This window comes from Perca flavescens, chromosome 10, assembly GCF_004354835.1.
Source record: "Perca flavescens isolate YP-PL-M2 chromosome 10, PFLA_1.0, whole genome shotgun sequence".
Lineage (NCBI taxonomy): Eukaryota > Metazoa > Chordata > Actinopteri > Perciformes > Percidae > Perca > Perca flavescens.
This window is the reverse complement of record NC_041340.1, coordinates 27,132,748-27,160,372: the sequence shown is the minus strand read 5'-3', so window position 1 is coordinate 27,160,372 and position 27,625 is coordinate 27,132,748. Positions and strand designations below refer to the sequence as shown.

At 40.2% G+C, this 27,625-nt stretch overlaps 1 protein-coding gene across 1 annotated transcript; it reads left to right on the top strand.

The window, feature by feature from the left end:
* slc7a11 (solute carrier family 7 member 11) lies at positions 1-26,663 on the top strand. Its single transcript, XM_028589830.1, has 12 exons — positions 1-552; positions 5,714-5,840; positions 9,178-9,293; positions 10,269-10,394; positions 15,692-15,791; positions 16,081-16,125; positions 18,243-18,366; positions 21,790-21,893; positions 22,388-22,484; positions 22,963-23,112; positions 24,899-25,076; positions 26,445-26,663. Exons 1-12 carry the CDS (start codon positions 285-287, stop codon positions 26,498-26,500), a joined length of 1,491 nt encoding a protein of 496 aa, XP_028445631.1. The 5' UTR covers positions 1-284; the 3' UTR covers positions 26,501-26,663.
* Positions 26,664-27,625: the final 962 nt, after the last annotated feature.

The following is a 27,625-nucleotide window of genomic DNA, read 5'->3' as shown; positions in this document are numbered from 1 at the left end:
ACACACGATGAGACAGCAATACAGAGCAGAGTAACTACGAAAGTTTGAAGTCAGAGGGGGTTAGGAGCACGCCTCTAGGGTGTACAGTGAGAGTTTAGTGAGCAGAGCATGAATGACAATGAGAGACAGAGAGAGAGAGTTTTGTAACTTTGCCTGCACCAGTCACACAGGCTGAGTGGGTCCAGGCTAGAACAGATCCCAGGTGAAACACACTTTGAGTCCCTTCCAAAAGAGAGAGAGAGAGACTGCTTGGGGTTGAGTGTGTTATAGGCAGTGTTTCAAAAATGACCAAAAGGTCTGCATCTACTCAGAATGGTGGAAAAGTCGGAGCAAGTGGAGACAAAGTTTCCCAAAATGGGACTGTGCAGGACGGGGACGACAGAAAGGTGGGACTGGGGAAGAAGGTGACGCTGCTCCGAGGGATCTCCATTATCATCGGCACCATCATCGGAGCCGGGATTTTCATCTCTCCAAAGGGCATCCTGAAGCACTCGGGCAGTGTAGGAATGTCCCTGATAGTGTGGATCGCCTGCGGGGTGCTGTCACTCTTCGGTGAGTTAGTTCACATGTGGATCCGTAGATGAAAAAGTTGTCTTTTCTATATTTTGAGAGTTGCTCCATTAAATGGGAAAGGTGCTGGTTGAAATATGTTTACTGTCTGTACACAGACAGACTGTTCCCAAAAAGTTGGGTATCAGAAAGTTTAGGATATTCTTTCAACCAAATTGTCAAAACAAAACAAAACAAAATAAATACGTGGATGGTTCCATACAACACTTTTCACAAGTAGAATAAATGATCAGTTCACTACTTTTGTTGAATTTGGATGTTTTACAAAATTTTATAGCATTTAATATAAAAATGGATAAAAGAGAAAGTTTCAAAAAACTTTGGAACAAAACACAACAAAAATGCCCCAAAAAAAACTCAGGACAAATCAATCAGAACATCGGAAAAATAAGAGACAAAAAACGTGGAAAAGAACAACAAAAGTGTCAAAAAAAGACGACCAAAACGATGAAACTTTTAAACTTTTAAACTATTTAAATTTTAAATTTGTACCCAGAATTTTTTTTTTTGTATGGTTGACAGAAAAATGAAACAAGGGTTAAATAACTCCTGAGAACAAATGAAGAAAATGATAAACAGAAGTCCATAAGTATAGCAATGTGATGTCTTCTTCCAAGAGTGTGCTTTTCAAATTATTTTTATTAAAATAAATGTCACATAAAACGGAAACTACCCAGCAACTGCCTATAACAACTTACTGTATTTATTTTTTATTCCTTACTAAAAACATTTGCTGTTTATAAACAAAAGTACAAAAAAACTAAGCAGAGGTTAAGCATGGTTTTTATGTACAATTTATGAGCAAAAACTACTCTTTTATAACTAAAAAACTAGTTTTAGCTTGCTTTGTCGGCTCAGCTTATGTTGCTCCTTTATTGTTATAAAAACCATCATTAAGCTTGGTTTTATGATGCACAACAATATACCGTATATATATCAATCAATATTAATATATATATCGTATACAATCAATTGTTTTTTATATTCATCTTTTTTTTTTTTTTATAAATATGTTTATTGCAGAACAGCATTGGGTTCAGACTGCATTTGTCCATACAAGCAACATTTTTTTTTTTTTTTTTTTTTAACATTTACAATAACAACAATAACAATAAGCAGCAACCAAGAACAATTGTAATTATTTGGCGGGTTCTGAAAACAATCATGTTGAAGCACCATAGCAAATATCAAGACTAAGAGACCAGAAAGTAAAACCAGGAGTCGAGAGATTAAAAAAAAAAAAAAAAAAAATGAAATCGCTAATGCCACATTATCAATATATGGGACCCTTCATCATTCCGTTACCTCCCTCAGACCCCTTAAGTGTTCCATGACCGGTCCCCATGCCCTATCGAACACATTCTCCCTCCCTGCAATCATGAATCTGATCTTCTCTAAATGGAGGACTTCACCCAGCTCTCTCAACCACATCTCAAATGAAGGGACATCATCTGACTTCCAAAATCTCAATACAAGTTTTTTAGCCAGTACCGTACCCAAGTATACTGGCCATTTGTCCCTGCCAGAGTTCAAAGCTATATCATTCGTAGAACCCAGAAGGGCCACAAGGGGGCTGGGTATCCAATGTTTGTTGAAGGCTTTTGAGTAAAAATCAAATATGGAAAACCAGAATGAGTGGAGGTTAGGGCATGACCAAAATTGGTGTGCGAGGGTGCCCTCTTGGTTTTTACATTTATTACAAAGTGCTGATACGTTGGGATACATCTTGCTTACTTTTACTTTTGAGTAATGCAACCTGTGTATTACCTTAAATTGTATTAGATTAAGTCTTGCATTCACTGAGCACCTCTGAATGTTCTTAAGACATGAATCCCAAAATTTCTCAGTGAGGGGCATCCCCAGTTCTGTCTCCCACTCAGTTCTTAACCTATCTGTACTGGTTGGTTCATGTTTGATCAATGACCGGTACAATATTGCCACTGCTCCTTTTCTGCCTGGTTGAACATTAATTATGTTTTCGAGTGTGTCATGCCTTGGTATGTTTGCAAATGTAGACAAGCAAGACTTTATAAAATGCCTGACTTGTAGATATCGGAAAAGATGAGATGCTGGGAGATTATATTTGTTCATTAATTGCTCAAAGGGCATGAGGTGTCCACCCTGATACAAATCCTTCAAACATTCCGCTCCTTTTTCCTTCCATAGAGCAAACGCAGGATCCGACCCTGAAGGTTTAAAGGCATGGTTGTCGCAGATGGGGCTGTCTGTGAACATGTCTGGGGCTTTCAAGAATAGTTTAATCTGCTTTCAGACTTTCAAAGAGTTGTGTACTAGAAAGTTCCCTCCGTATAAAGCTTTGTTTATCTTAACAGGGCTGTTCAGTAGGGCCGGGAGAGAGGTCCCGCGGCAGGCTGATTTCTCTATAGAAAGCCAGGCTGGGGGATTTCCAACCATGCTCTCACTGGATTTACCACTCCTCCAGAAAGCCAGCGCGTTTAGCACAGTAGTAGCATCTGAAATCTGGGAGACCAAAACCCCCTCTTCTTTTGTTTTACATAGATGTTTCTTGTTTATCCGCACCGCTTTATACTGCCAGACAAAGGGAATTATAATAGAGTCTAATTTCTTAAAGAAGCTTTGTGGAATGCATGATGGAATCGACTGAAACAGGTGTAAGAATCGTGGGAGAACCACCATCTTAATGCCGTTTACTCTCCCGATCAGTGACAGTGGGAGAGTCTTCCAGAAATCTATATTCTGCTTCAACTGCGTTATTTTCAGATTCCAATTCTTCTCAAGAAGCCGTGTAGGGTCCCTGGTTACAGTCACCCCCAAATACGTGAGCCTGTCCTTTGTAACTTTAAAGGGTACAGAGTTCAGAGCAGTGCTATCTTGGTGTAAATATATAGGCATTAATTCACTTTTATCCCAATTAATTTTAAACCCTGAGAAAGACCCAAAGTGGGTAAACAGCTCTTATATTCATCTTTAGTGAAAAAGGTGTTGGGCAAGTTACTCAGGAAGTGTAATATGTTACTCTTTACTTATTACTCCTTAAAAAAGTAATAATATTACTTCACTTATTACTTCAAATCAAAAGTAATTAGTTACATTACTCATATTACTATGTTAAGTATGTATATATATATATATATATATATATATATATATATATATATATATATATATATATATTACTAAGTTTCCCATACAGTAGGCTTACATTATGAAAAGGACCTGGCGACCCAGAATCCCAGTCACCATAGTAACTCGCTGTGCCTGCGTGCACCCGGCGAGAGAGGAGAGGCTCAAATTGACATGCTGGATGTCATCCATGTTCCCACTCGGATCAAAGCCTCTTTATAATGACAATACTTCCAGCTGTTGAAATTATTCTCTCCGTCACCCTCCATCCTTCGTTTATCTCTTTGGCTAGCGTACGCATCACATCATCATTTAAGAAAAGCCTACCTGGCACAAAAAACAAATCACATTCTGGTAACGCAGCGTTACTTGGATTAGTAACTGTAATATAATTAATGTTTTGGAAATTGTAATACCTTAAACCAGGGATCTTCAACAGGGGTCCTCAGAGTCAAAGCAGATTATTTTACAATAATTTGGGGCTCCAAATTATTGTAAAATGTTGAAGTCTTTTCAAAAATTAAAAAGTCTTTAAAGTCTTCAATCTGGACCCTATTTTCCTATGTTTTTGTGTCTAAGTGACTGATGGGAACAACAATCTTTGACATTGGTCCAGTATTTAGCAAGATCACTGCAGTCGGCAACCTCGGAAACAAGCTACAATGTAAGTTAGTAAGGCATTTGTCCAGCTTGTATTTACCTTCACAAAAGTGCTTGTTTTACCACTGACAGACTCAGATTAATATTCTAAGTGTCTGACAACATTATGGAAAGGATTTCTGAGGAGGTCGAACTTTCTGTTAAAGAGTAAGATCCTTTTTTTAAACATGAAAACATCTGCGAAATTGCATTCGCTAAACCCACCAGACTCCATGAAAATAAGCATTTTAGCATCGTAAAACTCAGTTCATTCAAAGTCGACAGAAACAAAATTAAAATATGGGAAGCCGTTTAAGGAAGTCTTTCCACTTTTCCAACCATAACAACTCTAGTTTTGGTTGAAATAAAATCATAGTTTATCCATTTACATTTACGTTTACATGTGAAAATATGTTGGCTCTATACACGCTAAAAGTATTTTTTTATGGAATCTGGTGGGTTTAGCTCAAGGGACCTCAGAGCTTTTTCTGGTTACCAGAAAGGCCTTAAGACCTATCTCTGTAGTGATCCTTTCCATATTGTTGTCAGACACCTAAAAAAGTCAGCAGTGTCTTGAAGTCTGAGAGATGACGCATTTATTAACATTTAACCGAAACCACAATCTCTCCCTAAACCTAACCAAAGTGCTTGTGTTGCAAGCCTCTTTCACTCAAATTCACAAATATTTATTCATATATTTATTTTTCAGTCAAAATTAAAAGAAGTTTTGAATGAATCCCAGGACACATCTTTTGTTTATAACACAGTTATGTGACCCAGATAATGTAACAACAGCATATGAAGTAAACTATGCCTCTTTATTATCATAAAACATTGAATAATTTCTTAAATGAACATTAAATTGACAAAACTATCAACAGTCACACCCTTTAGGACCTTAGCTAAGGTTAGCAATTCATTGCGATTAAACAAAGAAAAACTGATTACTTAAAAAATATAGCAAATTATGTAATAATTGTTACAGGCCTATGTAGTACTACATAACAGCAATTTCCAGGAGACAGAGTTGAAATATCAGTGCTGCAGAAGGCGGTGCTGAAGTAATGCCGTGCACATCTCTGTATTCTAGCATATATTGTTGCAATATCCTTAAATCCTTCAGATTTTGTGCAGTAATGAAACGTCCAAGCACATTATCCTCTAATACCTATACCTTAACCACTTTCCCGCTACCCTTAATTCGTATTCCCTTAACTTGTAATTAAAACTTGTCCGTGTAAATCTGTTTTTCTCAAGTTATGGGTTGAGATCCTGAAAGGCTCCTACAGTCTGTCGGATCATGGGGCCCAGGGAGGGACTGTACATCTCTGTAGATGTGGTTTTGTGCCTGCCTTCATGTTTCAGAGCCGGAGCTAATCTGTCACCTCTGTCACTGCAGGAGCCCTGTCCTACGCCGAACTGGGGACTTGTATTAAGAAGTCTGGGGGCCATTACACGTATATAATGGAAGCCTTTGGACCTCAGATGGCTTTCGTAAGGCTATGGGCTGATCTCATTGCTATAAGGTAATGTCTACCTCCTTTCCTCAAGTTTACTGAACCTACAGTCGCCTTAAAACTGCATTAAAGGTATAGTAAGTGATGTTAATCCAATCAACGTTTTGTCAAATTCAGCTAATATTTCCTCACGGTCACCTAGCTCTCTATTTTCTACACAGCCCTGGCTGTGCAAATGGAAAACAAACAGAAAGGAGTGCACAAGGGTCCGTGTACTTGGCGGCCAACGGATTTTCGTTTTGAAAGGAAAAAAACAAAAACGAAAAACGGCCAGTTTCCCAATTACCATTAATAAATAGGAAAACAAAAAACTGAAAACAACACATTATTCGTTTTTTGTTTGTATATTAAAACACGGAAAACGAAAAACTATCTCGTTATCCGATTGTCTTTGATGTGTTTGTAGATGGAACTCGGAAATTAAATTGTGTGTATAAATCTTATTCCTCATTCATTTTTTTCGTGACCCGGAAGCGATCGTAAGTAGTAAGCGGCTGCATACCCGGAAATCATTTGGTCATCAATGAGACCATGGACAGTTAGAATGATACGGACGTAAACATTTTTTTAGACAAATATGCTAGTTTTATATTAGAAAACCGAAAGAATGGGATGTCTTGTGGGGATATAGCAGCTGCGTTGGGTTCACACTTTGGAACGATACGGGGGTTTTCTGAGAGGAGTGTGCGGAGGTGGTGTGCTCAGCAGGGACTTGTGGCGAAACACAAGTTGACTTTTATTATGAAGTGGTCACAGGAGATTAGCGCTGACCGCTCTCATTCATCAAAAATGAGTCTACACAACAAGATAACCATCATCATCATTCTTCTTCAAAGAAAAAAAGGATCTAAGTGTTGTGAAAATTATTATAAAAAGCCTTTATTTAAATGTGGATTCTTCAGAGTGGTGATTGTTGAACCAGTGGAAAGACGAACCAAAACTGATTTGATTTTGTTTCTGTCGACTTTGAATGAAGTGTGTTCAAGGATGATGATATGACTTTTATTTAAATAAAGTCTGGTGGGTTTGGTGGTGGCTATTTTGGGGCCGTTTCATGTTACACAAAAAGGATGTGTTTGTTGAACTCTTCAATAAAAAGGTCTATATCCGCAGGGATCCTTTCCTTAATGTTGTCAGACACTTGGAATAATAATTTGAGCCTGTCAGTGGCAAAAAAGCACTTATTGTAGACATACAATAAGACATTGTTTCCCAGCTGCCAACTGCGGCCGTCTTGCTTAATAATGGACCAATCTTTTTGACCAATGGGCCAAAAACAACTAAAAAAACTAAGTTAACCTTCAATGATGGAAGATTATTTGTTTCCCAAGCACATGATCTGTGTTTGAGAATGTTATTTAGACTGTGTTGTGTGACAGAGCCCTCAACACCAGAGACATATAAAAGTCCTATCTGGCTGTGACCTCGTGAAGGGAGATACTGAGTTTAGTTTAGGTGAGAAAATGACTCTGTGTGAGGCTGTGTATGTACACAGCCAAGGCGAATAGTATAAACAGTCTCGTGGCTATCCTGAGCTGGCCAATTTTATGCTGGCCTCGGGCGAGGGTTCACTCAATGGAAACCATGGGAAATGAACCGAGACAGAGGCAGAGAATGAAAATCACAACGGGGGAGACAAAGAGAGATTTCCCCGGCTTCAGCAGCTCAGCGGCTGCTGTGGGAAATGAAGAGGGAAACGGTGATGAGCCATACGATGAGCCTGTGAGACCAGCCAACCTTATTTGATTCTTTTTGAAGCCAAGCCTATGTGGTCAGATCAGTATCATAATGAAGGAATGAATGCACACAGTACGGTTCACACAGTGTATTTTGGGGTTTATACATAAATGACTCTCTACACAAAAATAGTTTTCAATGTATGTAAAAATATGTATCGTAGTATATAAATATAAAAAAAACAATTTAAACCAATGTATTAAAGAGTATTTGCTATTTTTGTCCAAATCATTTTTGGGTATATATATGGGTATATGCTCGAATTACAAATGTATTTTTTTTAAACAGGAAATGATCTGTAGCCAAACACAAGGGACACACACACACACACACACACACACACACACACACACGCACGCACTAACCCTAACCCCATTTAGAAATATTTTTCTTGTACTAATATGTTGTCCTTATTATGCCTGCCAGTTTAATATTAATTGATTTCTGTATTGTGTCGTTACAATTTACAAATACAATTACAACAGTTTTTTTCGATTGCTAAACAACAGTGGTCACAACTGAAGCCACATGTGCAAAACTCTAAGTACAGTCTACGTTACCAACAGTCACCTGAGCTACAGTCAAAACACTAGCATCAAATACAAATACAGAAATTAAAAACTTTTCATCTTTATAGTTTGAATTATTTGAGTTACTATTAATTTTATTTTTTAACAGTTTTTAAGGTAAACAAGAGGGAATGAAAATCAGCATCAGCATATATATATATATATATATATATAGTTTCTTCAAAGTAGCCACCCTTTGCTTTTTTATTAATAAGGGAAAAAATGTCACTAATTAACCCTGACAAAGCACACCTGTGAAGTGAAAACCATTTCAGGTGACTACCTCATGAAGCTCATTGAGAGAACATCAAGGGTTTGCAGAGTTATCAAAAAAAGCAAAGGGTGGCTACTTTGAATCTAAAATATAAGACATGTTTTCAGTTATTTCACATTTTTTTTGTTAAGTACATAATTCCATATGTGTTCATGCATAGTTTTGATGCCTTCAGTGAGAAACTACAATGTAAATAGTCATGAAAATAAAGAAACACATTGAATGAGAAGGTGTGTCCAAACATTTGGCCTGTACTGTATATATGTGTTCACTACAAGTCTAAAACATACACCTGCTTAGTCTTTCAGCTGAAACTGCAATCAGCAAATTCATCAGGCTGAAATCCATTCTGTTGTGTGTGGTTAACAGTTTTGACAGCAGTGTGTTAGCATTTGAAAAAACTGCTGTAAATCTACAGTGTTGTGCAGGTTGTGGTTAAAGCCGTGGGATAAGTGTGTAGAGTTTTGAAAACTGTGTTTAGGCAATGAAAAACAAACTAGAGTTTGGTCCACATGAACTGCTGCTGTGCAAACTGTGGTTCGAGTTTTGCACGTGTCTACAGTTGTGTTATTAATACAGTACAAAATATAAAATGTTCACTATGCATGTATTGTACCAATTAAAATATATAAATGCAGAATTGAAATGTTTAATTTCAGACAATTGTGCTGAAAAGATTGTATTTACAAGGTATATTTTATATTTATGCTTGTGTGTGTATGTGTGTGTGTGTGTGTGTGTGTGTGTGTGTGTGTGTGTCCTCCAGGCCTGCAGCATTGGCAGTCATCTCTCTGGCCTTTGGTCAGTACATCCTGGAGCCTCTGTTCATGCCCTGTAGTATCCCCCCTATGGCTGTCAAATTGGCCACCGCCATCAGCATAAGTATGTATACCGCAACATTAATACACCGTTACATTAATACATCTGTGTGACAATATGTCAGGATGACATTATGATTTTGACCGGTTGCAACTGGTCTGCAAATGAAAGGAAATATGCATTGAAAAGGAGGAAGGCAGGCGCCCGGATAGCTCAGAAGGTAGAGCGGGCCCCCATATATAGAGGTTTACTCCTGGGCGCAGCAGGCCCGGGTTCGACTCTGACCTGCGGTCCTTTGCTGCATGTTATTCCCCCCTCTCTCTCCCCTTTCATTTCTTCAGCTGTCCTGTAGCAATAAAGGCCTAAAATGCACACAAAAAAATCATCTTTATGTGTTCAAATGTAAAAGAGGAAGGCATTGGTGAAAAGAAGTATTTGTCATCATTTACTTCATTAAAAGTGGCAAAACTACAATGTATAATATACATCACAAGTCAAAGTCCTGCATTCATAATCGTACTAAAGTAGAATTCCAGTTCCAGCGCGGTATGAGCAGCAGCCAGCAACAGTTGCTCTTTGTCATTTTATCGTGTTTTATATTATCTTAAAAGGACAGAAGTATCAATAACAAAATCTTAAGAAAATATTTAAAAGTACTTGCAAAAAAGTGACCCCCATGAGTGTTATAGTAATAATTACAATGCTAACAGTAAAAGTAATAACTTATGGAACCTACCTATGGCAGATAGATTGAGGTATGGGTAAGGTTAGCAAATTAAAACACTTGGTTAAATTGATGCACAAAGATCCCGGTTACAGTTAAAAAGCGACTAACAACAACTGTTGAATTGTGATGAGACACAAACTCCAGTCTACACATTTAAGTCAGACATGTCATAACTCTCCCATTTGCTGCACGAAGGACACACTACAGCACTTGCTGCGTTGGCACTGAAAGTTGTCACTGGAAATGAATCGTATGCTATGAAATTGACCAATAAAAACCTAATTCCTGTGTCTCTTTCTTTGTCCCGGTAGCCTCTGTTATGTACCTGAACAGTATGAGCGTGACATGGACGGCTCGGATTCAAATCTTCCTCACCTTCAGCAAGCTGCTGGCCATCAGCATCATCATAGTGCCTGGAGTGTACCAGCTCTTTAAAGGTAAGGCGCCTTCATCTTCCCCATCACCATCATCACTAGGGCTGGGTGCCGAACTTCGTGTTTGCTGTCTTTCCATTTGATCAAAATCAGCCGTCTAGCGAAACGCAATGCTATCCGATTGTGCCTTAGTTAGATGGCTTGACTCAGGTGTAATACCAAATGGTCCAGTTACAGAGCATGGTGAGATTGATTACCCTCTTAGTGTTTTAAAACTTTCTTGTGGCAGAGATAGAGGCAGTGATGTTTCCTGTTTTCTGTGCGGGACTCTCACACCGCCTCAAACCGTAGCTCAAAACACACCGGCAAGTCTGATCTTCGGTTACACGATAGGCCACCCGTGACGTGGGGTTGCGTTTCTCCAAAAGTTGAGTCGTTTTTGCGCGTCCCCCTGCCACAGCCTAAACACACTACCACTCAAAATGAATGGAAAGATCTGCGTCCTAGAGGGTCCTCAGAGTCAATGCAGGGTGGCCTGCAAATTATAGTTACATTTTGAAGTTTTAACATGAATCTTACATATTATTATCTCTCATATATTATTAGCAAATACAAATGATGATAGGCTTACTGGCCTATAGGTAAGGTAATCACTAATGCGATCCACAGATACAGTTAATTCTAAGGATTCACTGTGCCAGATGTATGTTTAACATTAAAACAACCTGATTTATAAAATCATGCATTTATTGCACAAAATCAACAATTATGTTCTATGCAAAAAAAAGGTACAGTATGTATAAAGGTTTTAGGCCCAGTCTTAGCGCCGCCCAAGACAATAGTGATTGGTTTAAAGAAATGCCAATAAACCAGACCTCGTTTTTCTCCCATCCCGGAATGCTGTGTGGACCCGCCAGACCCTCCTCCGCAGCGCTGTGGAGGTAGGTCTGGCAAAGCGAGACTAAGGGGCCTTGGCCTAAAAAACGTTGAAAACCCCTAGTACAAGAACCAGTATTGAATTCCAGGTATAGGTACCTGTATCGGTATCAAAAGTTTTTGAACAATACCCAGTCCCATCACCACATCTCCATCAATCTAATAGCCTCTTTTACCACCAAGAGTCTGTAGGACATTTAGTGATTCACCCTTGCTGCTGTTCAGGAACATTCTCAGCTGTAACAATTAAAATGGCTTCCTTTGTCTCACACAACCACATGCACTGTAAAATAAAAACTTGAAGCCTTGCAGGCCGTGATACACAGCTGCTCACAGCAAGCAACCGCTCAGGCATTTCACAATGTCCTTACAGCTGGTTAAGGTTAAAAGAGACCCTCTTCCCCTCAGCTATGGACCTAACTGTGTACTACAATATTGGTGAAAGTTCACCACAGCTATGAACTCCACTGGAATTGTTTTTTTGTATCATGTGTAATGTTACTAAAAATGACCTTAATTATCATTCACATTTCTTGAACTGCAGACCTGCTGAAGCCAAGAACTGATGATTAGAGCTGTTTATCCTCCAACCCTGCCATGTAGAAAGCATAGTAGTGCAAATTTCAATTCTGTATCTAAAAGTACAAAAAAAATATATACTAACCCTTGGTCAGTGGCTCTCAGCGTCAGATACTGACTCAAAAATCACCCTTTAGCGTCTGTATGGAATGCCCTGGGCAGAGCAGGAGCTCGAATGCGGGGCTGAAACCCCGATTTTCCACCGGACGCGTCTGTTGCGTTCTGCGGTTTGTTCCGTCCTCCGCCACGCGCCATACCCCAACCGGGAGCGTCTCAGAAGCGGAGCGTCTTGCCTGCCCGACTCGCCGATTGTATTGTCTCTACAAGTACAGAACAATCACGTGTTTATTACGTAAGCGTACATAGTGTCAACTGTTGGGACCATCAGTGGTGTTAAACCTGATTTTAACCAAACGGCCTCAGATTTAACTGACCTCTGGAGACAAGACACACATGTGGCACATGTGGACACAGACAAAGAGATCTTGGCCTAAGTGGAAAAACCACAGCCCTTGTCACCAAACTACCAGGAGGAGAAGAGTGTAAAATGGCTTCAGGGAGGTTCCTGCAGATAAGGTTCGACACCTTCAGCTTCACTTTGATTTCCCATTGGTTCAGAGGTACCATAAACACAGCATGGGGCCTTAAACTATAAAACCCACTGACACACAGAAACAAATGTCTTCCATTGCAACCCCGTTGCTGAAAGGAGGCACGCAAGCGCTTGTGCTAAAACTTCCATTTTCTGGAGAAAGTGGATTAAATTTCGGTGTCCAAAGAGCATCGTGGATCCTATGAAAAACCTTAAAAAAGAAGATCTTTCGTGTCGTTTTATGTTTTCCCACCTCCGATATGAATCTCTTGTTGTCCATGGTGTTGCAGAGGAGATATGTACGATGTTGATATTGGGGAGTCTTTTGGTAAATTGACTGGATTCTGTCTCTGTTTCACTTCCTGCCCGGCTGCAGGGACGTCACTAGGATTGAAAGACAGGGGGGGCTTAGCCCCCAGGCTATGCAAAACTTTACCTTGTAAACTCTTACTTACAAATGTTATTCTAATGTTAGCTTTTAGATACTTCAAAGCTGCATGGGGGGAACGTACTTAGGCCAGACCTGCTGAGTCTGATATTTTTGTTGCAATGAAGTTGCGAGAGACTGAAAATTGCAAAAAAAAATGGATTTTTTTGTGTGTATACTATACTTTAAAAATAAAAACCAGGGTGATTGGTTGAATTTGCATGAATTGTTGCAATCGCAACATCGCAAATTGGAGGGACTGATATGTATGTATGTTCATGTAGAGCCTAGCCTACAAAATTTACATACTGTATAACATAATGTAGAAAGTTAAGTTGGTCAGGATATAGCATATATAATAAATATAAAATAATTTAGTTTAGGCTATGCCTTAGTGCCTAGACCTGCCAACATATGCCTGTTTAGGAAGAAAACAAAACGCCTCACATTTTCTTAGCCCTGTAGACCTTAGCACTGTAGCCCCCCAGTGGTTCTCAAACTTTCAGACATCAAGGACCCCTAAACTGAAATGCCGATTAGACCACAAACCCCCATTTGATTAGATTTTGTCCAGGGGTCCCCATTTGATGGGATTTTTGCTATGAATGAATCTATGAAACATAGTGTTAATTATGGATGGAATTATAGTGAAAATAAGTTATTTCACTTTTTGCTGGGGACCCCCTCAAGGACCCTTGGGGGTCCCTGGACCCCACTTTGAGAACCATTGCCGCAGACCACTAACATAACTTACCTCAATCAAGCCAATTCCCTCAGAATCAGATGCCCTGCCAAACTCCTGTTTCTCTCTCTCTCTGTCTCCCTCCCTCTCTCTCTCTCTCTCTCACTCTCTCTCTCTCTCTCTCTTTCTCCCTCTCTCAAAATATCGTCCATTATCCATCTGCTCAATAAATTGAAGGATATAACAGTACAATAGCATTAACAGTGACACTATAACATTTAGTTTTCTGTGACAACATTCTGTGGGGACTGTTAATACTATAGAGATAGCATGCTATATTAATGGCAAAGAATAGAGACCTTCGGATAACTAACTAGGTTAGGTATTTCTTGTATTTCACTCTAGCTAGACTATTGTTTACCATAGTCAGCTAAAACATCCCTTTATCTTTACCTCAAGTAAACATAGCTAAAGTTAAGCAAGTAAAAGTCATTAACTAGGGTGACCAAACGTCCTCTTTTGCCCAGACATGTCCACTTTTTACCTACTGTCCGGGGGGGTTTTATAAATTCATTAAAATGTCCGGTTTTCACTGTTTTTCATGGGACCATTAAGCGTGTACTTAAATTGACTGGCACTTTGCTCAGTACAATACTACGGTAGGCTACTATGTTGTGTGACGTAATTCCCGAGAGGCTGCCTTGTGAGCGGCTCTGCGACGCGCACATACACAGGGACCAGGGCAGACAGACAGGGACCAGGGCAGACAGACAGGGACCAGGGCAGACAGCGGAGCAGCATTACACACAAAATGCCGAAGCGTTTCCTGCTAAAGATTTCCCACCGTGGTCAGAAAACACAGGGGAGACACTTTGTTTCTCTCACTATGACTCTAGGGTCGGTAGGACTCGCTCGCTGTCACTCTCACTTCTCCCCCGCTCTATATCACCCACTCCCCACACACACACACACACATACACACACACACACACGCCGTCTCGACACACACACTAGCGCACAAGTATAAACATCAGTCCACTTACAACCATAAAACAAGACTAGTGCAGCTTCACATCAAGTATTGACTTGAATGGCTGCGATTGCCCGCGGTGGTTGCGGCGCCTGCGGAAAGCAGCGCAGACGCGCCTGGTGGAAAATAGGTGTTAGATGACGTAGTATTAAGAGGGACAACGGTTGCCAGAAGTCTGATCAAGTGTGTGATCAAACAACACAGCGCTTTCACCCAGGAGACCGGGGTTCGTGTCCCATTCCTGTCCCTTGCGTCCCTGAAACGTACATTTTGTAACCCCACCCGCGATGTTTCCTAAACCTAACTGTCCCATTCTTGTGCTGCATGTCAGTTAAATGTACATCTTGACCCAGAGCGCCCAAATGACTAATTACACCTAGTTACACAAAATATCATTACGCTCTGCATTTCAATAAAATAGTACCGTTACCGTGCACCATATTTATTGTGTCAGCTAGTGTTGATTGGTTGCAAATTTGTTTTGAAATATACACCACAAAAAAAAACCAATATCAACTCAAATGATAAGGCTGTTAAGGAGAGTCTTGCATTATTACCATTGTTGTGAAAATTGACATGGTGCATATTCTTACATAAATTTGCGTTTGTCCAAATGAGCACAAATGGGGGGTCAATGGGGGTTCCTTAACTAATCTTTGCCCCAGGATCCCCTTATTGTACCTGATAAATCTAACTCTGCTATAGTCAACTCTGCATGTCTTCACACAGGCATCTTTACAACGTGATTGTCTTATTAGATTGTTTAATGTGTTTGTATGAGCAGTTTTTGTTTATATAAATGTTAGCTGCTGTATAAAACAGAACACTTTCTGGTTTACCTGTGTTGTACAGAGGAATCTATTTAACTAAGCTAATAAGGCTCCATTCATTGTTTTATTGTTAAAATTACTTTGATGATTATGGTTATAATTATTTTTATGGCTATGTCTTGTGTAAGAACTATTTGCACCAATCATTCCATTGCTGCAACAATCCCTATTCATTTTGGAGCAATTATGGGGCTTCAAAATGTCAACAAGAAGTGTGTGTGTGTGTGTGTTTGTGTGTGTGTGTGTGTGTGTGTGTGTGTTTGTGTGTGTGTGTGTGTTTGCAGGAGAGACCAAGAACTTTGAGAATGCCTTTGATCTGAGCAAAGTGCACCTTTCTGGTATGCCACTGGCCTTCTACTCTGGGATGTATGCATACGCTGGGTGGTAGGTGTGGTCCTCACACACACACACACACACACACACACACACACACACACACACACACACACACACACACACACACACACACACAAATGAATAAAACATTCCTCAAACATATTCTTAAATGGTCTAAGTTTGTCAGTTTGTCGCACATCATTTTGTGTCTTCATTTCAGTTCTATATGCATTGCACATGATTGACCACCCCTGGGGTGGTTCATCAATCAATCAATCAATTTGTCAATCATTGGTGGTTATACACTAACTCTTTTTTTTGTTGTTGTTTTTTTCAGGTTCTATTTGAACTTTGTGATAGAGGAGGTAGATAACCCTGAGCGGTAAGTCTAACCCATGTGTTGGATGACAGACAGTCTGTCTGCATTTGCTGCATTCAAAAGGAAAATATTGTTATCAGTAGTTGCACAAAGGTAAATTATGCCATATCACTGGGAAATATACTTAGCTTATAGCAGCTATAATCAATAATTTTTTTATATCAACAATGGGCTGCATGACTATGTGAACCAACAGAACCTGCTCTGCATTTCCCCTTAGTTCTACGAATCATTTTAGCGTTGTTTAGCTCATTGTTTTGGTTTTAAGGTCTGAAACTTCACTGTGTTGGTTCACCTTCATGGCTTTCATCAACCCGGTTCCCATCAGCATTAGGCTGAACCAGGGGTCGGCAACCTTTTTAATATGAAGTGCCATTTTAAAAATGATCATGTTAATCAGTGTGCCATATCAGCATTAACGCTAGCATCATCTACCGACCCCGTTCAGGCAGTGTCATTTATTTTCTCTTCGCGCCACATTCCGTTAAGAAGGCAACGAGTACTAGCTAATCAGAGGCAGATTAGGGCGGGTCTTTGTGGAATGCAGATCAGGAAAAAGTCAATCAAACTACCGTAAATAGCAAGCTGTCCTGCCAATGGCTGTGAAAGAGGCCATTTGTCATGCAGATTTTAACATTTCCGAAAAACTCTCTGGCACACTTATTGCTATTGTGCCATTGGTTGAATAACGCGTGTCTGAGGTTGCGGACCCCTGGGCTAAACCTACTGTACTGTACGCTACCTGCTTAGCACCAGACAGCAGAAACAGAAAGAGACAAGCTGGTGAACATAGTCGAGCATTTAGCAGCTAAAGAGACAGAAACTTTTTCTCAGGAGTTGATAAAATTAGAGCTAAAAGAGAGATATTTTCTACTCTCAACAAATCTCATGTGCAGACCCAAACCAACAATGAATGCATACTAACAAGTATTGTGTGTGTCAAAAGCCTGATATATCTTCTTCCTCTGTGCCAAAGAGCTCCATTGTTGTCCAAAAATGATTAAAAACACATCAATGAGCCATATTGTTGCACTTGGTGACCTGCTCCTTTGTTACCGTGAGCACGTCACAAACTGTAGTTTAATGTGACTCAATCCCACACACACTCCTGCTTCCCCAAGTACTCATTAAAGCACCAAATGTGGACAAATCCCCTGCTAAAAAATAGTCCCCCAACAAATGCACTATTTCCTCCTGTCTGAGTAACGTTTGTAACAGTGGTCAGCTGATTTAGGAAATTACCGAGCCCATTGAAAAAATAACAATAAATAGTTTGTTGACGTCTTCAGTAGGAACCAATGGGCTTGGAGCTGAGAGCCACAGACAGGGAAAGGGTAGGGAAGACAGAAAGTATTGACACAATCATGGTACGTGTCCACATTGGCGTTTTTGACGGGAGGGATCGCCCTGCTTCCCAGTATTGGCTTGATGGACTTGCCGCTGGCAATATTCTATTAGATGACCACTGACAAGCAAAGAAAACAGGCTCCAACCTCCTACAACTGTGATGGCTGCACCTGATTGGACTAACAAACAAAATCTCTGCTTCGAATTTCAAAATGGACCAACATTGCGGCTCGTTTGGAAATTTTCTCTTATTTTAAGCAAAATAGTTCCCCGAAAGCCACGGCTTCGTTTTCTATCGACAACAGTCAGTTTAAGAGAGTTTTCGAGAGGTGGCCTTCCTGATTTGCATAAAGTAGCATGGACCTCAACCTTAGGCAAATGAAGAACGGGCAACTCGATGCCCTGTCCCTCCAAACTCGCAGAAACACAGCTAGAATGCATTGCGCGGCTGCTTACATAGACAATGAATGGGAAGCGTGGAAATGACGCTTGCCAGTGGACACATTGTCAAAGTAATAGTGGTGGTGATTTCCAGCCTGTACTTGTTTGTGCTGGCCACCATTATTTGAATAGGAGATTTTACTTGAGATTTTCTGGTACAAAGCATCCTCCTGAAATCCTGAAAGATTTAAATCTCCCAGCAACACTGTTGTATTACTATGAATAAAGTACAGAAACTAGAAAGGTAGAGGTCATAATAGAGATGAAATGAAAGTGAGTGAGACACATGAATGACAGTGTACTTCCTCTGTCAATGTCCCCCCTGCCATCAGGAATGTGCCCTTAGCCATCTGTATCTCCATGGCGATTGTGACTTGCTGCTATGTGCTGACCAATGTGGCGTACTACACTGTGATGTCAGCAGAGGAGCTCCTGGCCTCGGAGGCAGTCGCTGTGGTAAGTAATGCTAACACTTTTAAACCAAGAAGGAAAGGAAAGGCCTTCAAAATATTGCACAAATGAAAAATATTCTTTTCTTGAGCTGAGTTCTTCACATTTGGAGCCGGCCTTGGCTCTCCTGCAGTGGTGTGTGCTACTTGAATGCATTTAGTTGAGGTCTGACCTCTCTCTGCTGTTAGCGATGTTTACTCCTACTGTGAGCCCCGCGGTTGCCTTCCTGCACTTAACATGTAATTATAAGTGTCTCCGACAGCTCGTCTTTCCAGCAGCTGTTAATGTGATTGTTCCCGCCCAGCCCTGTAATGCTAATCACATCACGGACATCCCCCTAATAACAGACACCCTCGCTTATTAGAATGAGGACTGCTATCGGTGCTACTGTAAGCCTTTAGCTGGTGAAGTCTCATTCACTAAGAGATGTCTGATCTTTTCTAATGCACTTAGTTTTATTGCCCTGTGTACGATGAGTGATAGGAGAGCCTTAAGAAAGGTGTTAAGAGCATTTCTCTGTTTTAAGAAGGCTGTGATGTGATAAAACAATTCCACTCTTCCTTCCCCACAGACAGCCAGCAAAAGTTTACATCGCAAACTTAATTTGTCTAGAAGTTGTCTTGAGGAGTCTGGCCTCAAGGCACAATTAGCAATGGTAGACGGCATCATTAAGAAGTATGTTGTGAAGGGTAATAGGCAGAAAGAGTTGAAGAGTTTGAAGCATGACATACATATAACTGTCATTTTGTGAGAATTTGAGCAAATTACTGAGCTTAAAGTGATGGTTCGGAGTAATTTACCCTAGGGTCCTTTGCACCATGACCTCGAGCCAAACACCCCCCCAGAAGATTTTTTCACCTGGGTCTAACATTGGGCAAGTTAGCGTTGAGTAGCGTTATCTGCTGAATAGCTTAGCGCAGGGGCTAATGGACCCACGTTTGTATCTCGTAAATGACCCCACTAATAATGCCCGAAATGATACCAAAGGTCTACATTAGTACAAATAGGTTATGCACTCATAAAACGATGGATTGGAAAGTTTGTACGTACACCAGAAGTTTATGAACACTTGCCTGCTCTCTTCTGCTCTCTGTTGCTGCTGCTACCTGCAGTTAGACAAGTGCTTAGGGCTGTCTACAAATTACTACACCGAAAAGAGATACAACAAAAATATTTATTAATTTAATGATTAAATAAGGTAATGTCTCCAAACTTACCTCAATTATTACTTGTCTCCTACTAGTTATATTACAGCACTTACTTTAAAAAATAAGTTAAATTAAAAAATATTTTTGTTGCATCTCTTTTCGGTGTTGTAATTTGTAGACGTCCCTAAGCACTCGTCTCACAGCAGCAACAACAACAGCAGAGAACAGAAGCCAGCAGGCAAGTGTTATTTACATAAACTTCTGGTGTACTTACAAACTTTCCAATCCATCGTTTTGTGAGTGAATAACCTATATGTACTAGTGTAGACCTTTGGTATCATTTCGGGCATTATTAGTGGGGTCATTTAAGAGATACAAACGTGGGTCCATTAGCCCCTGCGCTAAGCTATTCAGCGGCTAACGCTACTCTACGCTAACTTGCCCAATGTTAGACCCAGGTGAAAAAAGCTTCTGGGGGGGTGTTTGGCTCGAGGTCATGGTGCAAAGGACCCTAGGGTAAATTACTCCGAACCATCACTTTAAGGATCTTTTGACAGCATCAGAAAACAATACTAACTTAGAGCTAAGTGTGCCTTCTAATGCAATATTATCATAATGAAAATGCTACAATATTTACATTTTGAAATTGCTTCATAGTAAATATATTCTTTGTAAGACTGGTTAGCCAACCAGTAGGAGTTGGGTTGCAACAAGGACATGATCCCTTACTAGCTATTTTCTTATGTTTTTGTCTGATAAGTGCCTGATGGGAAAAATAATCTTTCTAAGTTTCTGACAACATTATGGAAAGGATTTCTAAGGAGGTCGACCTTTCTGTTAAAGAGTAAGATCCTTTTTTTAAACATAAAAACCCGCAAACTTGCATTCATTAAAGCCACCAGACTCCATGTAAATAAACAGTCATTTTAGCATCGTAAAATACACTTTTCATACAAATACATTTCATACATATGGGATAATATAACATTTGTGGCATTTGTTTAGACAGCAGTTACTGTACAGTTATCCTCTCAAAATGAGCAAAATGGTGTTGAAAACAAAGTGATGCATTTAAATTCTGGGGACTCTATATTAGTCTATTATGTGCCTGTTAACCTCTGCTTGTATCAGGTGAGATTACACACTGCCCGAATGTGTTATAAGAATGTAATAACCACTTCAGTCTTTTCCATCACTGATCCAGATCATTTCCACCGTTTCACAAGGCACATTATAAAAGAAAACTAACCAAGAGAACAAAACAAAAACAATTGCCTTCTTAATCTCATGATGGAGAACTGTTTCAGTGTATAAATCCCTTATCATAACTGCACACATTGTGATCTTTGTGTTTTCTGTACGGATTAATCCTATTTCAGTAGGTGGAATGCATGACATTTTATGACCATTTTCTTTAATGCTTTCAATACTAAAAAAACAAAACAGTATTGCATTATTATAGAGTGGTTGCTTAGCAATGATCTTAAATGACAATGAGTTTTTTCCTTACAGCCAGTGCTTGTCCATACAAGCGTGGACTGTGATTTATTAGCACTGAATGGCTTCATGAATAATAAGCAGCTTTTGCTCCCACTTCTGCATGACCCATTAATGACAATTACTGCCTGCCTAACTGTCCTGTGCTTGTCCTGCATGTCCTTTTATAACCCCACCCACATTCTTTTACTAAACCCAACTGCGTCAAAAGTGACGTCAAAAGTTCCGACCCAGCACGTTTAGATAGGACGCTAAACAACGCCAAAGGCACCTGACCACCCTGAAGAAGGCTGTCATGCCGCTACACGTGGGTTGCTTCTCCCAATGTCTTTTACATTTTCTATCATGAAAGAGCCAGTAAAATAAAGGCTTTTTAAATAATTTTGAAGAAGAGTGCCTTGGATTTTTTCTTTTTTCTCTGCACCTAACCAAGCATCCGTATTTTACGCAATGGGAGTGTTGTCAGATTGGTGAAAATGTTTCTTCTGCTGCTTGTGTTGTCCTAATTTGCAGTGAATCAAATTCCCCCGCCCACACACCCCTATCTGTGTTACATTCTTCACTCGGTATTGAAGGCCTGTAAGTGACAAAAACAATACAGTCAGAGTTTCTTAACAGATAAGCTAGCTATCTTGATACTCAAAAGAAAGGTCTAGTGAATAATGTTACATATCTTCATGTGAAATAAGGGAATGATATACATTGTCACGAGTTTGTGAGCAGATACACTGCAATAAGAAATTCTCTCTGCTAACTTTACTCCCTCTGTTTGGACCTGTCACAGACTTTTGCAGAGAAGCTCTTGGGAAACTTCTCGATAGCGGTGCCGGTGTTTGTGGCCTTGTCCTGCTACGGCTCCATGAATGGCGGCACCTTTGCCTTATCAAGGTACAAATGCTTTCGTCTTTGCTGGCTTTCTTCTCACTTTTATGTACATTCACTTACCGCTATTTTGTGATGTTCTAGAGGGGACATATACAATATTGACGGGGAGGTGTTTTGGTAAACTGACTGTCTATAGTATTTAGTGTATGTATATACAGTATGTTTTGCACTAGTTCACTGCCTCTGTTTGGAGTTTTTACCCTCATAGTGTGCAGGTTTCTGAATCTTTGAATTTATGCACCTGCTTTTGTTACGGCAAATAATCTCATCGTGTCAATGTTGATTGAATGTGATTCAAGACTGAAATGGGCATGTTTTAGATCATACATCAATTATTTCACTTGTAACTAAATTCATGTCATTCTTGCTCAAATTTCTGTATGTGTGTGTGTGTGTGTGTGTGTGTGTGTGTGTGTGTGTGTGTGTGTGTGTGTGTGTGTGTGTGTGTGTGTGTGCGCGTGTGTGCGCGCGCGCGCATGCTTGTGTGTGTTCCCCAGAATGTTCTACGTGGCATCACGTGAAGGACATCTCCCTGAGGTGTTGTCAATGATCCATGTCCACAGACACACTCCAATGGCTGCTGTCTTCATACTGGTCAGTTTACTGCAATATGAACAATAATAATAATAACTGTTCATTAGACAATGCTGACAACACTAAATCCCATTAAAACCCTTGTTTGAAATAGCAGTTAGCATTTAGCAATCTGTAATGACAAGACCAATACTAATGTTGAATCAAATGCTACTCACCATATTCCATGTAATGTTATCATCTGCTGGTATCGTGACGCATAATGTTGCTTTGGTTTCCTGCATATACCTTGCATGGTGACATACAGTATGGTTAAACAATTGACCTATGTTTTTAGGTGTCATAAAAATTGATTTTTAATGGACCAATCACAAACGAGAATATTTTTCTTTGGCCGTGGTAGAAAAGAGATTTCTAGTCTATACAAACCACTGCAACTACCAAATTGGGTACAAATCTTTTTTTTTACTTCTTGTGTGTGTGTGTGTGTGTGTGTGTGTGTGTGTGTGTGTGTGTGTGTGTGTGTTTGTGTGTGCAGTACCCTATGACAATGCTCCAGCTGTTTGTAGGCGACATCTACAGCCTGCTGAACTTCATGAGCTTCCTGCGGTGGCTGTTCATCGGTGTGGTGGTGCTGGGTTTAATCTACCTCCGATATACCAAACCTGACCTCCCCCGCCCCTTTAAGGTCAGTGTTTCCACAACTTTACACAGCTGTAGCTGAATCTGTGCCACAATATTAACCCAAATACAGGTGACTTTATTGTATTCCACTGTCTTGTTCTTGTACAATATATAGTGAGTAACCTAACTGTGTCCAGGCTTGGACACCGTTTGCGGCTATTGGCCATACCGGACACATCCGGTCAATGCAGTTTCCGATCTTTTTGCGGTGCGTTTCCTTGGCGATCATCCCCAAAGTGCAGATAGATGTAAGAAGTAATGTACACACATCTAAAGCGTGATTTATGCTTCTGCAGTAGCCTGTAGCTGTAGCCTGACGTGTACAATGTAACTACGCGTCGCGGCGATGCACCTCGCTTGACCGTGGCTTGGTAGCGTTGCATTTCCCCCGACTCGTTTCCTGGTTCTCCTTCTTCATAAACAACATGACATCAAGGAGAGGGTTAACTTCTACTGCTACAGATTCAGAAAGTCAGAAAGCACAGGGGAGACACTTTGTTTCTCTCACTATGACTCTGGAGTTGCTACTCGCTCCGAAGATAATCGCCGTCACGCTCTCACTCTCTTTACCACACATTCCCTCCCACACACACACACACACACCGGCCCTGCTATTCTCTTAAAGATGCACAAGTACAGTATAAACTTCAGGCCACTTACGTAGGCTATGGAGAACGCTCAGGTGGCGGTATAACTCTACATTCAAAGTGAAAATTTAGGAGCTTTTATTGCATCATTTGGAATTGTTGAAGCATGCCATTTCATTGTGAAGGACAGAAGTACGGCCCCGGATGTGTTGACAGCACTGATGTTAATTTGGGCGACTTGTTATATGTTGTATTATACCCCCCAAAAAAAACTGCAGCGCCCAGTGAGTTTTTACAGCGGGGAGATAGAGGTGTCCAAGCAGGGCTGTAGTCAAGTCCAGCTATGTCGAGTCTAAGATAAGTCCAAGACCAGGACTAGTTGAGACATAGTCCAAAGAGGTTTGAATCCAACTCAAGACCGAGTCCAAATGAGAGGCAGTCAAGAAAAGAATTCATAGAAGTGCTCGTGCTCGTGTCTGTGGCCAAAATGATTGATGACTGATGATTGAGGTATACGACCCAGCCAGGTGTATACCAGGCACCGACATCAATGCCCGTTCTGGATTGATTTTGAAATAAACCAATACCTGTTTTCTGAACTAGCGCTTCAATGGCATCAATGGTTTTGTTTTGAAGTAGGAAGTTACTTTAGAAAAAAAACATATAGTGCTGGACTCTGTCGAGACCAACGAGTATATTTGACGAGCCAGGCAGGTAATTACATACAGGAAGGCCACAGTGCAGCTGGATACTTAACAAAATAAAACAATTTCAAATTAAAACACCCAGGTTCATGGGGATTTTGGCTGTCTTGACTTAAGCGAGACACGTGATTAGGCACACGAAGAGAGAGACCGACGTACGGATAGACAGAGTGACACACACACACACACACACACACACACACACACACACACACACACACACACACACACACGGAGAGTAAGAGAGAGAGAGCTTTGTGACGATGCGGTTTGTTTTCGCTGTTGGTTTTCGTTTGCCGACTCTTGTAAAGACAAAGCTAAAGTAAATGGTTAAAATTTCCCGTTACAAAGGTTCAAAGTTACACGGCACCAGTACATTAACTGAAAACATTATAGGATTGTTTATATTCATATTTAAACAGATATCCTGATAGAACACCAGTCTCAAAGTGTCCAAGCATGGGCACAGTTCTTAATAACAGACGGCACTTGTCCACAGGTCCCGCTCTTCATCCCAGTGGTGTTCTGCCTCACATGTTTCTTCATGGTCTTCCTGTCTCTGTACTCGGACCCGGTCAACACAGGGATTGGATTTGCCATTTCCCTCACTGGCTTCCCCGCCTACTATATCTTCATTCACTTCAACCACAGACCAAAATGGCTTCAGAGGGCTTTAGGTAAGTTATAATTTAATATATAATGGAACTTCACATTCAACAACACATATGATTAGAACAGATGGTCTAAAGTAAATTTTTTTTTTTTACCCCAAGTACCCCCAATGGTTTTGCAAAGATATTTGGGAAATAATACTGGAATTTCTTCAGAGGCAGTTGCTAAATTTAACTGTTTTTCTTTCTTTCTGAAACTTAAGCCCTATTCAAACAGGACTAGTATTACTTTTGGGATACATGTGTATTTATATTTGTTTAATATGTGTGTATTTTTTGAAATAATTCCACCGCGATTTACAGACCAAATTTCACCTAACACAGAGTTTGGGTGATAAAATGAGTCCCGTGCCAATCAGCATCTCTGTGATTCGGAGTTGTGTAGGCTGCGTTGGCAATTATAAATGAAAGTTTTGGCAGAGCCTTGATGCAGGGGATAATGTCAGTAAATCCAAGTGAAATACAGACTTTGCTTATCCCGTTAGAAACAGACATGGGTTTATTTAATTTTTTTGAAATCACATGAGGCCTCCTGGTAATACTATTCCTGTGCTAGGGCTGTAATAGGGCTTTACACTTATACGTTTCTTTGAGAAATATTTTAGTCTACTTGTTAGATGCATTCTGGAGCATTTCACTACACGTTGTGATTGTGTTGTAGTAATAAATAAATTTGATTAGATTTTTCAACATACTGTACTGTTAGAGAATGCTTATGCCGTATCTCCTAAGTCTGTATCAGGTAGTATGAGTGTTGCCTCACAGCAGTTTGATTCTTGTGTGGAGTGTTTGTGTGTGTGTGTGTGTGTGTGTGTGTGTGTGCGTGTGTCTGTGTGCACGTGGGGTGGTCTGATGGTCAGACTCGCAGCACACTTTACAGCGGGAAGAGTAGAGGAGAAATTACAGAGCATACAGGTAAAAGGAAGCTGTCGTTGCTTTGTAGGAATTGGAAGAATTTGTAGCTCTTACTCTTTAATGTTACTCTCTAAGGTGACACAGTCGGACATTGGCCTCCACAGAGGCGAATATGACCACAGCAGCGGAGATGAGAAAGCGCACCCTAGTCAGTGAAACGGTTAAGAGAGGAGGAATTAATCTAAATATCAAACTATTGGTCACAAATGATTGGTCACATCTCTAAAATATAAAGGCATAGCTCTCTAATAATAACAATGTAAATAAATCATTGCAAAGATGTTAGAAATTATGCATTGCGAATCCATCCCAAGTTGTATCCTGTGCACACTTTTGTAATCGGTGCACTTGCATCATGCACTTTTATATCCGCGTACCAATGCAAATCGGTGAATCTTTCCATCCCTAATGTATATCATGAGAGATGATGTCATTGTACGGTTTTCTGTGTGTCCCCAGATTCCTTCAACAGAAGCTTGCAGATCATCCTGCTTGTCGTTCCTGCTGAGAAATAACAGCTCTCCACCACTACATCACCTCCTTGTTCCCTTCAAATCACACATACATACTAAGCTGAACTGGAACTATGATTGAAAGTTTTAAATGTCTCTGCTGAATGTGACTTTTTTTAAATGTGTTATATTAAAAGGATAAAGACTTATGTGGAAAGGCCATCTACCTGTTTTTGTGACCATTGCTTATTTATGTAACAGTAAATGCCCATCTGAACACCATTTTCTTCTCAACCAACTAACTGTGTGTCTAAACAGAGCAAGTCACAGCACATGATAACAATGTCTAATGTGTTTAGGATTGGGCATCGAGAACCGGTTCCAACTTGGAATCGTTTCAAAAATTACAATTCCAATGTATTTTTTTTTTTTATTGGAGTGGTTTGGAAAATTTGGTTTTGAATCCAATCATCCGTTCCAATTTTTTTTTTTTAAGTTTTGGTTTCCATAGTGGCTACCATACTTCCAGGCGCTCGTTGTGTAGTAGGAGTACAATAAGCGGCGCTCTGAAGTGTGGCTTTATTTTACATTGAAAAAGCCCAGTAAAAGTGTAAATCACCATTTAATCAAAATGAAATGTTCCTCTCAGTGAAATAAGCATGTGACCCCTTTAAACTCCACCCCTCAAAGAATCAGAATCGATAATCGATTAAGAACCGGAATCGAAAGGAAGAATCAGGATTGGAATCAGAATTGTTTCAATGAAAACAATGCCCAACCTTAAATGTGATTTCTTTTAACAGCACAATTTTTTTTGATAAGCGATTAACGCATGCACATTCTTTGATTTGGGCCTTTAGCCGCGCCATAGTTTGGGAATTTAGGAAGCGATGCAGCAATAACGTTGTAGACAGGCCTCATTACGTTCTTATAATACATCCATGGCTAACAGAAACCGTAAAGGTTCTCTGTGAAAAAATCCAGGGGATTGCCAAATCCACTATCTGCCGTCTGGCTTGCAGAGGTGGAGTGATGCTTATCCAGAGGAGAACGTGATCCGTGATGCCGTCACCTAACACCAAGAGATGAAGATGGTGCCATGGATGTAGCAAGCAGACCCTGCATGGCTTTGGAGGTTAAACCTGATCTAGTCTTACATTTCCAGACCTTCATCCACAGCGCTGCAAA

Excerpts from the sequence above, each read along its gene's own strand:
- slc7a11 (XM_028589830.1), top strand. The coding sequence starts at position 285 with ATGACCAAAAGGTCTGCATCTACTCAGAATGGTGGAAAAGTCGGAGCA. Across the intron at positions 9,294-10,268 it reads GGCCACCGCCATCAGCATAA|CCTCTGTTATGTACCTGAAC; the intron begins GTATGTATACCG and ends TTGTCCCGGTAG. Across the intron at positions 15,792-16,080 it reads ATGTATGCATACGCTGGGTG|GTTCTATTTGAACTTTGTGA; the intron begins GTAGGTGTGGTC and ends TGTTTTTTTCAG.